The sequence below is a fragment of the Dinoponera quadriceps genome, unplaced genomic scaffold, assembly GCF_001313825.1.
Source record: "Dinoponera quadriceps isolate SergipeBrazil2010 unplaced genomic scaffold, ASM131382v1 scaffold426, whole genome shotgun sequence".
In the NCBI taxonomy this organism is placed as follows: Eukaryota; Metazoa; Arthropoda; class Insecta; order Hymenoptera; family Formicidae; genus Dinoponera; species Dinoponera quadriceps.
This window is the reverse complement of record NW_014554535.1, coordinates 257,186-270,819: the sequence shown is the minus strand read 5'-3', so window position 1 is coordinate 270,819 and position 13,634 is coordinate 257,186. Positions and strand designations below refer to the sequence as shown.

The 13,634-nt window shown below is 47.2% G+C and overlaps 1 protein-coding gene across 3 annotated transcripts in view; it reads left to right on the top strand.

Moving 5' to 3' along the window:
• Positions 1-262: 262 nt before the first annotated feature.
• LOC106751945 (protein kinase C-binding protein NELL1-like) overlaps positions 263-13,634 on the top strand; it is a 92,718-nt gene continuing 79,346 nt past the window's right edge. For all 3 annotated transcript variants that reach the window (XM_014633255.1, XM_014633254.1, XM_014633253.1), the window contains exon 1: positions 263-1,449. In XM_014633255.1, the coding sequence (XP_014488741.1) occupies positions 1,134-1,449 (316 nt within the window). In that variant the 5' untranslated portion in view covers positions 263-1,133. The remainder of the gene's footprint in view (positions 1,450-13,634) is intronic.

Sequence of the window (13,634 nt, the reverse complement as noted above, 5' to 3'; positions counted from 1 at the left end):
TGAAACGACCGCTACTGGGTATCTGCTTTGCTCGCTCGTAATTCGGTACCACCGTGCACGAGCGAAGCGCGGTTGCTCGATGCGCCGGTGCACCACCACCAGCTGCAGCTGCCACCGCTGCTACTACCGCCGCTGTACTACCACCACTACCACCGGTGCTGCTGCTACCGCCGCCGCCGCCACCACCGCCACCATCGCCGCCGCTGCTGCCGCTGGCAAGGCCTCGCAGAGGTGTCCACCTCGTGGCGGCCGACACTTCCTACCGGACGGTGGTAGTGTCCAGGCGCACGAGCTGTGGTAAACCGGTCGGGGGAAGAACGTGCCGATGGCTGTTGGCGGTGGTCGTACCTCGTCGTCGTCGAGTTAAGAGCGGCGAAAGGAAGAAGAAGGAAGACACAGGGGGGTGGCAGGAGAGACGAAGAGAACCCTTCTTCTTCTCTTACCTTCCGACGCGTGCCATCGCTGATACAGCGTGCGCGCTTCCGTTCGGAGGGTTTCCTCCCTTCGTATACGCGGGATTCCGCCTTCACCCTCGCGTCGTCGCGGCTGCTACTACTACGCGACGGCACTCCGGTGCGTGTGTCACGTGAAAGGAGCAGCACGCGCCAGAGCAGGGTCGTCGTCCTACGGCAGCGGGCTCTCGCGCGCGCTCTCTCTCTCTCTCTCTCTCTTTCTCGGCCGCGTGCGTGCGTCGCGAATCCGAAAACGGAGCGCGAGAACGGACGTCGTCGTTACAACACACCCAGGCTGCGAGGGACGGCGCTTCCTCGTGCGTCGATACCCGGCGAAGAGGAGCGTGCACTGCGAGAGAGAGAGGGAGAGCGACGGTGGTGGTTAGTCGCGTACGGTACTCGACTTCGCAGCTCATAGAGGAAGAAAGAGCGACGGGGAGGAGGAGGCGGAGAGAGAAAGAGAGAACGAAGCGAAGGGACAGTGGTCGGTTGGTTAGGTCGGTTGGTGCTGCGTTGGTGCCGGTGGTCGCGGTAATGCCTCGCAGCAACGGTGCCGCAGGCAGGAGGGACCGAGACGCAGGTACTGGCGCTACGGGTGTAGTCGCCGCGGGACGCAGGATACGTTGACGAGTGCAGCCGACCCCGGTAGCACGGCGGCCGTCGTCGCTGCTCCCGCAGGCCATGTATCGCGAGCCGGCGATCGACCGTGCCGGCTGCAGTGCCGGCGACCCGCGTCGACGTCGCGCGTCGCCCTCCGCGAGCGACGGCGACGGTGAAGTGGTGCAGCGACAACAACAGCGGCCGGAGGAGGAGGAGGCCTATGTCGTCTTCGACCTGCTACGCCGGCGGCCGTGTGCCACGAGGGTGTGCTGCGACGACGACTCCTGCTGTCGTGCCGCGCACAGACCCGGCAGGAGACGAGGCGGCTCGGGAAATGCCCTCAGGATACTCCTCGCCGTCACCGCCGCTGCCTTTCTCGCGCTCACCGTCTCACCAGGTACGTGGATCCTCTCTCTGCTCGGGCGCGCTCGAGCGTGTTCTCTTGCGGAACATTTGACACGGGGAGGGAGAGCATTTGCGCGCGAACGGTTCAATCCGGCTTGATCTCGCGGCGAAAGGGAATTTGCCGCAGAGCGAATATTGCCGGTGAGAGAAGTACTCGCTGTCGACTGGGCGAGCGGGTTGTTGCGATTAAAGCATCGATCGATGGAGACTTCGTTGTAATTTCGCACGGACGATTTTTCTTCCTCGGTTCTTCCAGGAGTTCCTATTTCTCATTGAGAAGCGCGAGGTGTAAATCGTTTAATGGGATTCAACCTTCGGTAAATTCCACAGACGAGCGCCTCCTTTCCCGTTCGTTTCTCCACTTCGTTGCGCCATCGAACGAGGCCCCCCTTGTTCAATTCACTCTACCGCCCTGCATCGGCCGAATACTTGACTGATGCAAGACTATTTGCTTTCTCTGCTCTTTTCGTCTCTACCATGCCACGATTCTACTTTGGAGAATCGACGAGCGACGGGAGGAAGAAGAACTCCTTCGGCTCTTCTCCCCGCGACGCTCGAAAAGCGGTTTCGTAATGAGACAATCGAGTCGCTACCGCCGTCGCCACCGTTGTTCACTCCCTATCAGCGCAAAAATGCCCGAACACGAACGCGTACTTCCGTTGCTCGCGGCGGACATTATTCATCACGCATTATAGCCGGTTGGGTGTGTCGCCCGTTCGATTTTTCAGATATTCCCCCCGAATCGACGTGGGTGTAATCTTTAAAGCCGATTTCTGCCACCGACGTGTCGACCGAATCGGCTTGCGGTACCGAATTGAATTGAATCGACATGGAACCGCTCGCGTATCACGCGCGATCGACGGTCGCGGATTTATTCACGCTCGATCGACCACGCGTACGAAAAACGGCTTCGAGGACCGGGATCGCCGCCTGTCTGTCCCGGTTTCCATGAAAATCTCGGTATAAATCGACGATACGATCACCCCCGGGTCGCGTATCGACGTCGTGCCCCGCTCATGGACTCGACAAAAGAGGGAGGAGAGGCGAGAACACGCTCGGCTCGCCCGAAATGCGAGGAATAAACAGGCCGGCCTTTTATCGACGAAATAAGACAAATATTCGCGGCACGCCGCTTAGCTGTGCGCCTGCAACGTGTCCACGCGCGGACACGCAGACATACACGTGTATTATTAAAACACCGATGGGGAGAATTCCCGAGATTCGTTCGTTTCCACCGCGGAGTCCCAATTGCGCCCAGTCCGCGCACTGAAACAAATCGTACGCGGGATACTGGAGATCCCGATGGTGCGTGAGAAAAAATCATTCGGTGCTGTCAGCTAAATTCGCTGATTCGATGAATAAAGCTGATAAGGCTGATTCGCGAACTTAGCGAGACGGCTAATCGTTTTATTGTCATTATTGAGTTACAGTTATTACGAATATATAAAATACATTCATTGCGAGGTAAAAATGTATCAGTTGAAGTTAAAGTTTCCCAATACATTTGGAGATTACTAATTAAGTAATCTCTTTTTCTGAAATATTTCCTGTTCAACTTTATATTTTCCTTTTTTTGTAATCACGTAAATGTAATGTTTTGTATTATTCGTTCAAATGGAAAATTTCGTTTTCTCATTTATTTATTACTAATAATAGTAATAGTAATGATGATAATGATTGTGATGATGATGATGATGATGATGATAATGATAATAACGTACATTTTGTTCTTTTACTAAAGTAAATTGTATTATTTAACAAAAAGAAAACAATATTATTTAGAGGAAATAATATTTCTATTCAATAAAAGAAAATATTATTTCATAATATATTAAATATTGTCCTACAAAACGTCCCAAGAGATTCTTTAATATTTTTCTAACATAGTGTTACTTCATTCAAATAATTTATTATTTTTGGCAATAATAATAATGTTTGGATAACATATAATATAATATATATAATAACAATGTTATGTTGCGTATAATAGTAATATTTGGATAAAAATACAAAATAAATATATTATTCGACGTAAAGCTATTTATTTTTGTTTGAGAAGCCACAAAATCCTGTTTGTTGAATCATTCGTTTGTTTGCTCCGTTCCAAAGAAAAACCAAATTTGTTTCAATTAAAAAAATGTGATTAAATTCGAAGAAATCTTTCTTCTGTTCTAGAAGATATCTAATCGCGTATACGTACTAAAACTTTATTTGCTTCTGCGAATATAGTCTCGCTGTAGCGTCTAGGTTTCAATAGCTAATAAATTGACCTTCGATAACAATGACGTGCGTTGCCCCTATTTCCAAGAAAGCATCTTAGCTATGACGGCCACATCAAACGACTCTTTCTGCCAATCCCTTTTCTGCGTGCACCATCACGCGACTCGAATATTTTCAATTAGGTTTTTCGCGGCTGACTATTGCGTTTTAATTAACGGAACGTCCATGAAGCGCCGCAATATATCTCCCCTAGTCAATTTTTAAGCTCTGCACGCCTGACGCTGGCGGATCAACGACGGACGATCGCATGACGCATTGCGTCAAAATTCATTCGCGTCGCTGAAAGTGCGACGGTGGTCCGAATGCCTCGATTAAAATCTCGATTACCAGTCAGCGACGAGCAGACGAGAAGCCGGATTATTCCGTAAACGCACTTGACACTTTTAACGTTCCCAAAAGACACTATTAATTCTCGACTATGGATGAACCATCGATAACCCGTGGTGGAGATTACTGTACGAATTGGAAGTGGAATTCCTTCCTGGAGCTTGATCGAATATCATTGACAAATTGAGGTTCAAGCTGAAGTTCACGGTGAGACACATCGCAGATGAAAATACGAGATGTCATTACGCGGAGATCTCAGAACGGAGAGCCAATACCACCCAGACAGTACATTATTATCTATTGGACGTGGAGGAAGAGAGAGACAAAGAGAGAGAAAGGAGGGAGGGGACGGCAAACGTCTCTTTCGCACTTTCCGCACTTTTCAAATGCAACGATACAGATGATTGATACAGATCGTTATTATATTAGATTGTTGAATCGTCATATCGCGCGATCGAGCGTGCGCCAACAGCAGCCGCCTCGTGCACAATACGCGTCATATTTATTGGCTATAAATTACAGTTGGTCCGTAATTTGCCACCCGTGAGCGTAATGACGCGACGTCGTATAAATCACGAGACGTACGCACGGTCTCGCGGCAAGTCGCGAGGACGCCGGCGATATGCCGAAGCGATTTGCACTCAATAATGATTCATAATTGGCAATTCAGAAGCTGTAACGCGGATTAATATCACGCGAGGTCGCTCACACACCCGTATTAACAAGCCGTACTCAGTCAACTGTTATTACTCAGACTATTTTTGCTTACAATCCTCGTGCCCGCCCCCTCCTCATTTTTCCCTTCGTGGAGAAATTTCTTCGTCCAAAATTTGGCCGTTTCAAACCCGTCTCGTTTCAAACTTGTTAAGGTTTCGTTATAAATGAACGAAAATGAGTTTTGTAAATAATTGAAACAGATATCGCTTTAAGTAGTATCGTTATAAAGAGTTAAAGCAGATTTTACCTCTCTTTTCAAATCAATAAGAACAATAAATAAAGTTGAAATTTAATTTATTTTATCAAGGTCCTCAACCGGAGACGATAAAAGTCAATAAGAGCTGGATCTCATTTTTTTCTTTTAATTGTTTAATTATCTTATTTCTCCTCTCTCTCTCTCTCTCTCTCTCTCTCTCTCTCTCTCTCTCTTTCTCTCTTCCTAGTCAAAAATTCGCAAAAAGGGTGTATGATCGGAAATACAGGTGATTGCTCGATTAGAAAGGAAAAAAAAGAGATCGTCTCTCTCGGTGGCGTCAAAGCCGCCGGAGTGGCTCGTTAGAGTTCTTGCAGCCGCGGCGCATTCAATCTTACTAATCAGGTGAGATTTTTCGGCGAACCGCCCATCCATGCAGCAGCTTACACCCCCGCGGTTCGATCGTTAATTATGTCCGCTTCTCCCCACCCCCCTTGCCCTCCCCGTTGCCACCCTTGCCCGTCGCTCTTCTATTTATCCCGACAACGCATAAATATCCCCGCGAGACGACAATCAAAGGGGACTGCGGAGTAATCCCGAGGGCGACGCGCATTACTCCTACCTGATGCGCCATTAAAACGTCGTCGATGCACTTAAAACGTGAGTAAGAACTCTCCTCGTCTCTGTAGCACCGGCGTGTTTCCTCCCCCCTCTCTCCCTCCTCCCGGTCTTTGGCGATCTCGCTCGCTCGTGCGCTCATCCGCACTCGCGTCGTCCTCCTCACGATTCCGTGGCTCCGCTCGCCCGATCCGCTCGAAACGTGGCGTGTGGCCCGTAGACATCGTCGAGCCGCACCCACGCACGCTATTTATCTCGTCGTCTGCCGAAGCCGAGTGCCAAGACGACATGTTTTCGCATGCTGCCCCTCGACTCTCTCTCTCTCTCTCTCTTTCTTTCTCTCCCTCCCCTTCTCCCCCTCTCTATCTTGACTCACTCCATCGCTCTGGTTAACCGAGTCTGGACCCTAGGACCCCCTGGTTGCCCTCCTACGCTCCATCGCATCGTCGCTCTCTTCCCACTTCCAACGTTCGTCTCGTTGCGTTACGAAGGAGCAGATGACGGGCCACGCGACAGAATCGCGTCGTATCGAGAGGAACGGTGGTGCCACTTCTTAAATTTAGATACTTTCTAAGAGCTGTCAGGGGACTGTCCATCGACTGGCCATCGTTAGCCGAGTCGAGATCGCACGGTAGCGGGAGACAGGGAGAGAAGAGAGAACGAGAGAGATAACTCGATGGAGCCGCGATGGAATCGAGATTCGGTTCGATAAAAAATTCAATGAGCCCCTTATTTTGCGAAGCTGACAAACTAACGAGCACCCTTGGTCAAAGAGCTAATTGAATCTCGAAGATCGCGAAACCTCCTGATCTCTCTCTCTCTCTCTCTCTCTCTCTCTCTCTCTCTCGTTGCCACTTATTATAAAAATATCGCGCGACCGCGAAGTACAACACAAAGAGCACCTCTCGAACCGCGAGAAGTCTGCCTCTCTCCCTCTCTTTCTCGGGCTGCCGTCAAATTAGCGTCGCTATGCGCGAGACTCGCCGTTTTCTCATATATTTCCTCGCAGATTCATTTACGAGGAGAATTTAAAATAGCGCGCGCGCTTGAGACGGGGCCGCACACGTAGCGGAGGAGTGCAAGAGTTATGCAATTAACGATTTCGCGGAGTCGTTCGTCTTCCCTAAGTGTCCCTCTCCGCCGTCTCCCCCGGGAAGACGCGTGATGGGCGACCGTACGATAGTCATCGCGACAGTCGGGAAAAGTTCCGCTCGTAAAAAGCCGCGCTTCTCGCCACTTCGTCTCCGGAAACGCGATCAAAAAGCACGGGGGTCTAAAGTCGCGCGAGGGACTAAAGCCGGCGAGGGCCGAAGTCGTCGACCTCCAAATCGCACCTTCGCCCGGCGATCGTGTGCACCGCGCGGTCTCCGTGAAAAATCGCAAACGAGTTCGACGACAGGAATAATTGGATTGTCATGTGGCCCTTCTTGATCTCGTCGGTGACGAAGTTGCAGAGACAACCGCCGGTCGTTAACACGTTGAGTGTCGTGATGACTTCCATGGATTGTTCGAAACCTTAATTGAAGCTCGAATAACTGAAGTCACTCATAAAAGGTAACCGTAAGTTACCTTAGAGGTATCTATAATTAATCAAGTATTTCGAGATGAAACACATTTAAATGTCTTCAGACGAAGCTTTTATTATTCAATTAATGATATGATAAATTTAATATCTTATTGAAATGATATACTAAAAAAATATGTTTATATATTACATAGCTCAAGTAAAAACTGATGAAAGTAAGAGTTTTATGAACATTTTTTTACTTATGGATATATTTCGCGATACGTACGATTGGTTTCCTTAACTCTGTGTCGATCGCGATATTTAATTTAAGTGCATTTAATCGCACGTAAATTAACGCGAGACGCGGCAAACTGGCAACCTCCATGGCAGTCAACGTGTTAAACAGAGTACGGTCGACATTAGATCTCCGAGTGTTGCAATTCGGCACAACGTATTGTTATACCGAATAATCTCGCGACGGGGTTCGTAACACGACTCGCGCTTCCTTTCCGCCCGCTTGCTCACCGAAGAACCACCTCTATCGAATCGCTTCCTATGTAATTATACTTTCCTCAGAAAGCTGCGAAATAGATAGAGACTCGATCCATCAAGTCTAACCGCATGAACCACGAACGCCGAGAACATCGTAGGAGACACCTGAGGAAACTGACTTTGCGCAACTCGAGTCGATATTTTGGCCTTATGTTAAATTTTTCATTCTACAATATAGAAACTAAGATAGCAAAGTAGATTCAATTTCAATTCTAATACTAGTTTTTGGCGTGAAAATGGGTTACTGAAGGTAGCATTAAAATTAAAATTTAATCTGTAGAAATAAAGGTTCAAGAAAGAAGTTGAAAGATCTCATCGTCAAAGTAAGTTTTTATTAGTCTATGGGCCGTCTAAGCAGGCGCAAACTTAACAGCATCAGAGTAGCATCAAAAGTTCGACTCGGGAAACGACACTTTTTTTAACAATCCGCAGCGGCCCTATAATAACGTATAGCACTGTTTATATTTGGACGGGAGGGGGGAGTCTTCTTCCCCCTTCTTAAGTAAAATAGACGTCCGCTTCGCCATGTTTCAGCCGGGAGAAAGCAATTAGCGCACACGTTTAGCACGTCTTAATAATAAATACTTTCCTCGGGCGTCTCTCTCTCTCTCTCTCTTTCTCTCTCCCTCTATTTCCTTCTGCTCGCCCCCATGGAGGATCTCCGAATTTTCATGAGAAGTTGAACACTCGACGCTCATAATTCTCCGGGCTGTAGAGGGTGAGTCACGTAGAAAGACGCCATCGTGCCATCCCCCTGATCCTGTCTCCCGAGACCGCGGGCCGTTTTCCCGATTTTACCTCCTCGTAAATTAGTTACGTACACGCGACGTAAAATCGATGGGGATCCATATCCGCGACGCTAACCGGCGCGATGTGATCGGATTTCATCGTCTCGCGAGTGCTTCGCGCGCGAGGTCCATTCGTGGCTTTCGATGCGGACGGCGATGGCTCTCGATTTTTAAGGAGATCCTTCAATTGAAAGGGCGCGTGGTTAATAACATGGCTCTCCCCGTTGTTTTTCATCCCCGAGAAAGGAGCACTGTTCCGCGGGAACGACTACCGTTTCCGTCCCCAGGAGGAGGGAGGATACGCATAAACATGGTCGGATTTAATTAACTTCTGAAATACTATACTACTCTCTAAATTTCTCGGAGCGAAATTTCACTCGAAACGAGCGTAAAATTCACTCGAAGCGGTTACGAAAATACCGCACGGGAAAAAATAATGCTAGATTCGAGTAAATAATTATTCCAGTGCCTCTTGGCGAATTTTTACTTGAATCAAGTAAGTATTGGTTAAATTATCGATACTCGAGCCAAGTAAAAATTTGCTAAGGAATATCGGTGTAATTATTTACTTCGATCTAACACTTTTCTATGTGCTATTCTGAATCGGAGGAACGAATGTTTTGCACAAGCTAACGATAGATTTCGATTCCGATACGAATGAACGTTCCGATCGATTAGAGTGAATTTGTTTCTGTGACGGTGGAACACATCGGATTTACTCTGCAATTTCAAATGAAAATATACATTCGACGATTCAGAACGGGGAATTCGCTCCGTATGAATTGAAAACTCATTCGAACGCCACTCGAGAGAGTGCCACTCCACTTTTCGAGAGAAATATTTATAATATTATCACGAGAGATAATACACACGGCATTATAATTTGTAATATTATTACGGGAGAAGCGGAGCCGCGCACGAGAGGGATGCTAATTTGATTTCCACGTGAGCCTCCACGGCGGGGTATTTCTCTCTCTTGTCAGCGATATTGCAATAACGATAACGCGAACGTGAAATTCCGAATAATTCCGCAAAAAGTTCCTCGTCCGAAAGCTCCGACGCGAATAGCGTACGTGTACACGTCGGCGGTACACGCGAGACGATATTATTGAGTCTCGCGTAAAGCTTCATTTCCGAGATAGCCGAGAATAATAATTACAACAGCTAATACACCGTCGGACTAATAGTTGCGATTATTGAACGTTCACCGATTCCGCCAGTAAGACCTCTCTTTGTGCCCGCTTAGGCGCCAGACGTGACAACGAGGCTACGTTATTGCGACCCTGCGCGCGTTAACAATACGATCACTGTGCTTCCCCTCGCTCTTATTATTTTTACGTTCGGCTTAGCTTCGTAGATATCAGTGTCGTTCGACGGCGACGATGTGGAATCGTCTCGCAATCGGAATGCCGGGCGACGTTTTCCCTCGTTGGATTCCAAGCGAACGGGAAAAAGAAAATACACACTCTCGTTCTCTCTCTCTCTCTCTCTCTCGCTCGCTCGCTCGCTTTTTCCATAATTTGTAACAGGTATATGAATGAAATAAAGAGACTCCGTGAAAGTTAGCCAAGCAGCGGTCGCGGTCGCCAAAAAAGTTTCTCCCTTCGCCCTTATCCGGCCGACATCAGAATTACGTTAATCACTCCTCGGAATTGCACACGGCATGCATACCGATCGGTCGGGCGGGCGTTTTCTCGATAAACGGCACGACTCTTCGTGGAAGAGGAAATTGTTCTCGTCTGAGTTGGGCCGCGTGATGAAATTACGCGCCCGCAAGGCCCGCTCGCAAAAGAGACGGCACTGTCTCGAGGGTTTTTCGGGGTGGCATGACGCGTCTGTGGTCGCTTTTAATATCTAGTATATCTCCACCCTCTCCTACGTCCCCTTTAGGTGTACCCTTCACGCACACCGCCGTACGTCCGCGACAACGGAACGAAACGCGCCCGCTCTTCCCACGCCACGATTTTCGGAGTTATTGCCTACCCTTGAGACGGCGCGCCCCTCTACCTCCGACATTGTTCTTGGACGATTTATGCCCGCCGGTAAGATCAGCTGTATCATCAATGTATATCTCCCGTTTAGATACGCAAAGTAGCAGTTCTCATGTGTATCTGCAATGTTTCTCCCCTCCTGCAAGGAAACCGGATACGTGGCACAGTGATCTGATACGAGTGAACTCGTGGATGTAATAATTAACGTTATATAAAAACGCAAGGAGCAAATTAGTTACTTCTACTCAATTATTTTTTTCTCTTGTCTTACTCAATGAGGGAAAATAATTTTCGCAATTATTTTTTAATTATTATAAAAATTAATTGTTATGATACAGGTAAAAAAATATAATATACTCGTGTAAAATTGAGTATCTTTTAGAATGTTATGTTAATTATCCTTCTATTACGCTTTACGATCGTGATAAATATTCTATGTTTTTGTAACTTTTATTTAAAGTTCGATAGACTCGGCGGAAGCGTTGCGCGCGCCTCCGTCATGCGAATCGGCTCGCCCGATTCCACATTTAGCGGCCTTGATTCGCCTTGGCTTTGATTCGTTCGCACGATTTAATTCGAATAAATGAACAGTTTAAAATAGTCCGGTATATTTGGACACTGCCATGTGTGCAGGAAGGTAAAGCTACCGCAAAGACGGAACTGTCGATTCTGCCTCGGCCCGAAATGGAGCTCGTTTTCGACGATGCCATTTCGCCGCACGAAGGCGCAGCCGATTCGATCGCGTGCGCGAATTTCGACTGCACCGATAATAGAACGACGTTCTCCTCCCTCTCATATAATTTAAAATATTTAATATTAATATCGGCGACTGTGTGATATATCGCGTTCGCCTTGCGTATCGTCAGTTACATTAGAAGCTGGTAGAAGAGACGTATTTCAATGAACGTACTAATTATTACACCGAACGGAATGCAGTCGTCGTAATCACGTTTCTGTTCTCACCTTATGTAACTCAATCGGAGAAAATCGCACGATGTCTATTTCGGCAGGCCACGCGTCGCTTCTCGGATGCAGCTCTGATTACTGTCGAGTTAGCGTTCATTCTTTGCGGCCTCATCTTTCGTGACTCGTCAGCGAAACCGCGAAAGCGACGCCCTGAGCTCTGCTGAGTTGTCTCGCGTAACGTATGAATTAAGATTTCGATTCGATGACGGCCGAGGAAACGTGGAATAATTTATCGACTCAACTTCTTCCGACCCGAGCGTTTATTTCCAATTTTAACGTTGCTCGTTTCGTTGCGGCAAACACATCCAACGAGACGCTCTTTCATCCGACAAGAAATTTCGGACGACCGTTCATCGTGATTCAATACGGCAACACGGAAGTATACAGGAATTTCCGTGGAACTTTTTCTTCCATTGTCTCTTCAATCAAGTTTACGATTTGCTATGCTATGCGTGTCCCGACACTGTTTGAGGAACCAGGCATCCCGCGGTCCAAAAAAAGAGAGAGCATCGCCGTGCCTGTCGTCGGACAGAAGCACACTCGCTCTATCGGAAAGGGATCTGTTTTCTTTATTCCCATTCAATGCGGCTCCTTCACGAAAATGTTTGGTGAAATACAGGTCAACCCCTCCCGTTCGTTTCAAAGGGTGCGACCCAAATTCAAGACGAAATATACGACGCGTCCTAAAAATATGAAACTATCGCGTTCGCCGTGCCGGGCTAAAAATACCGCACTCGCGAATGTCGAAATAAACATTGTTAATTCTTCATGATTCGATTTCTTTGGCTGCTCGCTGATGGAGTGGAACGGTTAATTCATTCGTCGATTCCTTTTTCTTTTTTCAACGTCACGCGACGAGATGAATTATTTCGCAAATTTAGCCCGCAACGAGGAGAAAAATGAGGAGGTAGACGGGCACACCTGCGAATGCGCGCCTATAGGAAGCGGCGTCGAACGATATCGAAAAAAGAGAAAGAGGAGAAAAATATACGACGGTGTCCGTGTGCTCGATATATGACAGCTGCTGTCACGGCTAGCGCTCCGGCCATGTGCGAGCATTTTCTACATCCTCGCTGGAGCGACGCGTCGCGACAGTATCAGCGCGCCTCGTCCACGACGGAAATCGTCACGGCATATCCGATAGTCGGAGATTCGTCGTCCAAGTTCGGCTTGGAGTGTTTTGCGATAACGCGAGATAAATCCTACGTGATATCGCGAGATGCCGACACGACTTTCATCTCAACGTAACTTTACACGGGGAAAAAAATTCTGCTATCGCAGCGTAAACCATTGCTGCTGCTGCATATTCACCGTGACAGCGATAAAATTTAGTTGACATAATTGAATGAGCGAATTATCCGTAATTAGTGGAAACAGTTTTGTCGCCAGGGTGGAAACTATTTTGTCGAGCAAATTTATCCTTAGGATACACTAATTTGTTGTTGGAATAAAACAGCGTGCTTTTACATCTACTAATTTGTCATGCGGCAAAGTAATTTGTAGATTCAGCAAAATAATCCAGCGAATGGTAACTAATATTCTTAACAAGTCGTTTTGCTGTCCGCATAGTAACGGACAGTTTTTACTGCGAGAACATAAAATTTGCTGTGCGAGCAAATTACTTTTCTTTATATATTTGGTCGATAAAATTATGGCATCGGCTGCTTCTCAATTTTTATAAATAAATAAGTTCTCTTCACTTTCGGCATACTATTAACTTTTATTGGAATATAAAAATAAGACAAAAGTTAGATTAACTTTGAAATTTAAAGTATTAATTATACAAAAATTGAAATTGAAATTTTAATTTTAAGTTTTCTTTCGAACAGTTCAAATTATTTGTGAAAATTTATATTTCGCGAGTTTTATTTTTTCTTAGAGGCTTCCTCAAGAGAAAGAAAACTAACTTTTCTTCAATAAAATGAAGTTCATTCCATCTTAATATTACCGTACGATATACCGAGGGTTAATTTTAACAGCAATCTCATCAAAATCCAAGAGCCGTCTCGATCGCGCCGTAAGTAGGTTGGCGATTCGTCAGGAAGGACTTCGACGACTCCACCAGATAGCATCTCAATTCCGTAATTGCGACGGAGGCCTTCTAGCCACGCGAATGCACGGGCAGACAGTGCTATCCGCACCCCAAACTACCCTGAGCCGTGTGTCGGGAACATAGAACGGCTCCCAGTTAAGGACGGCGGGGTAATCTCGATGAGATTGTACAGCGTATCGATATTC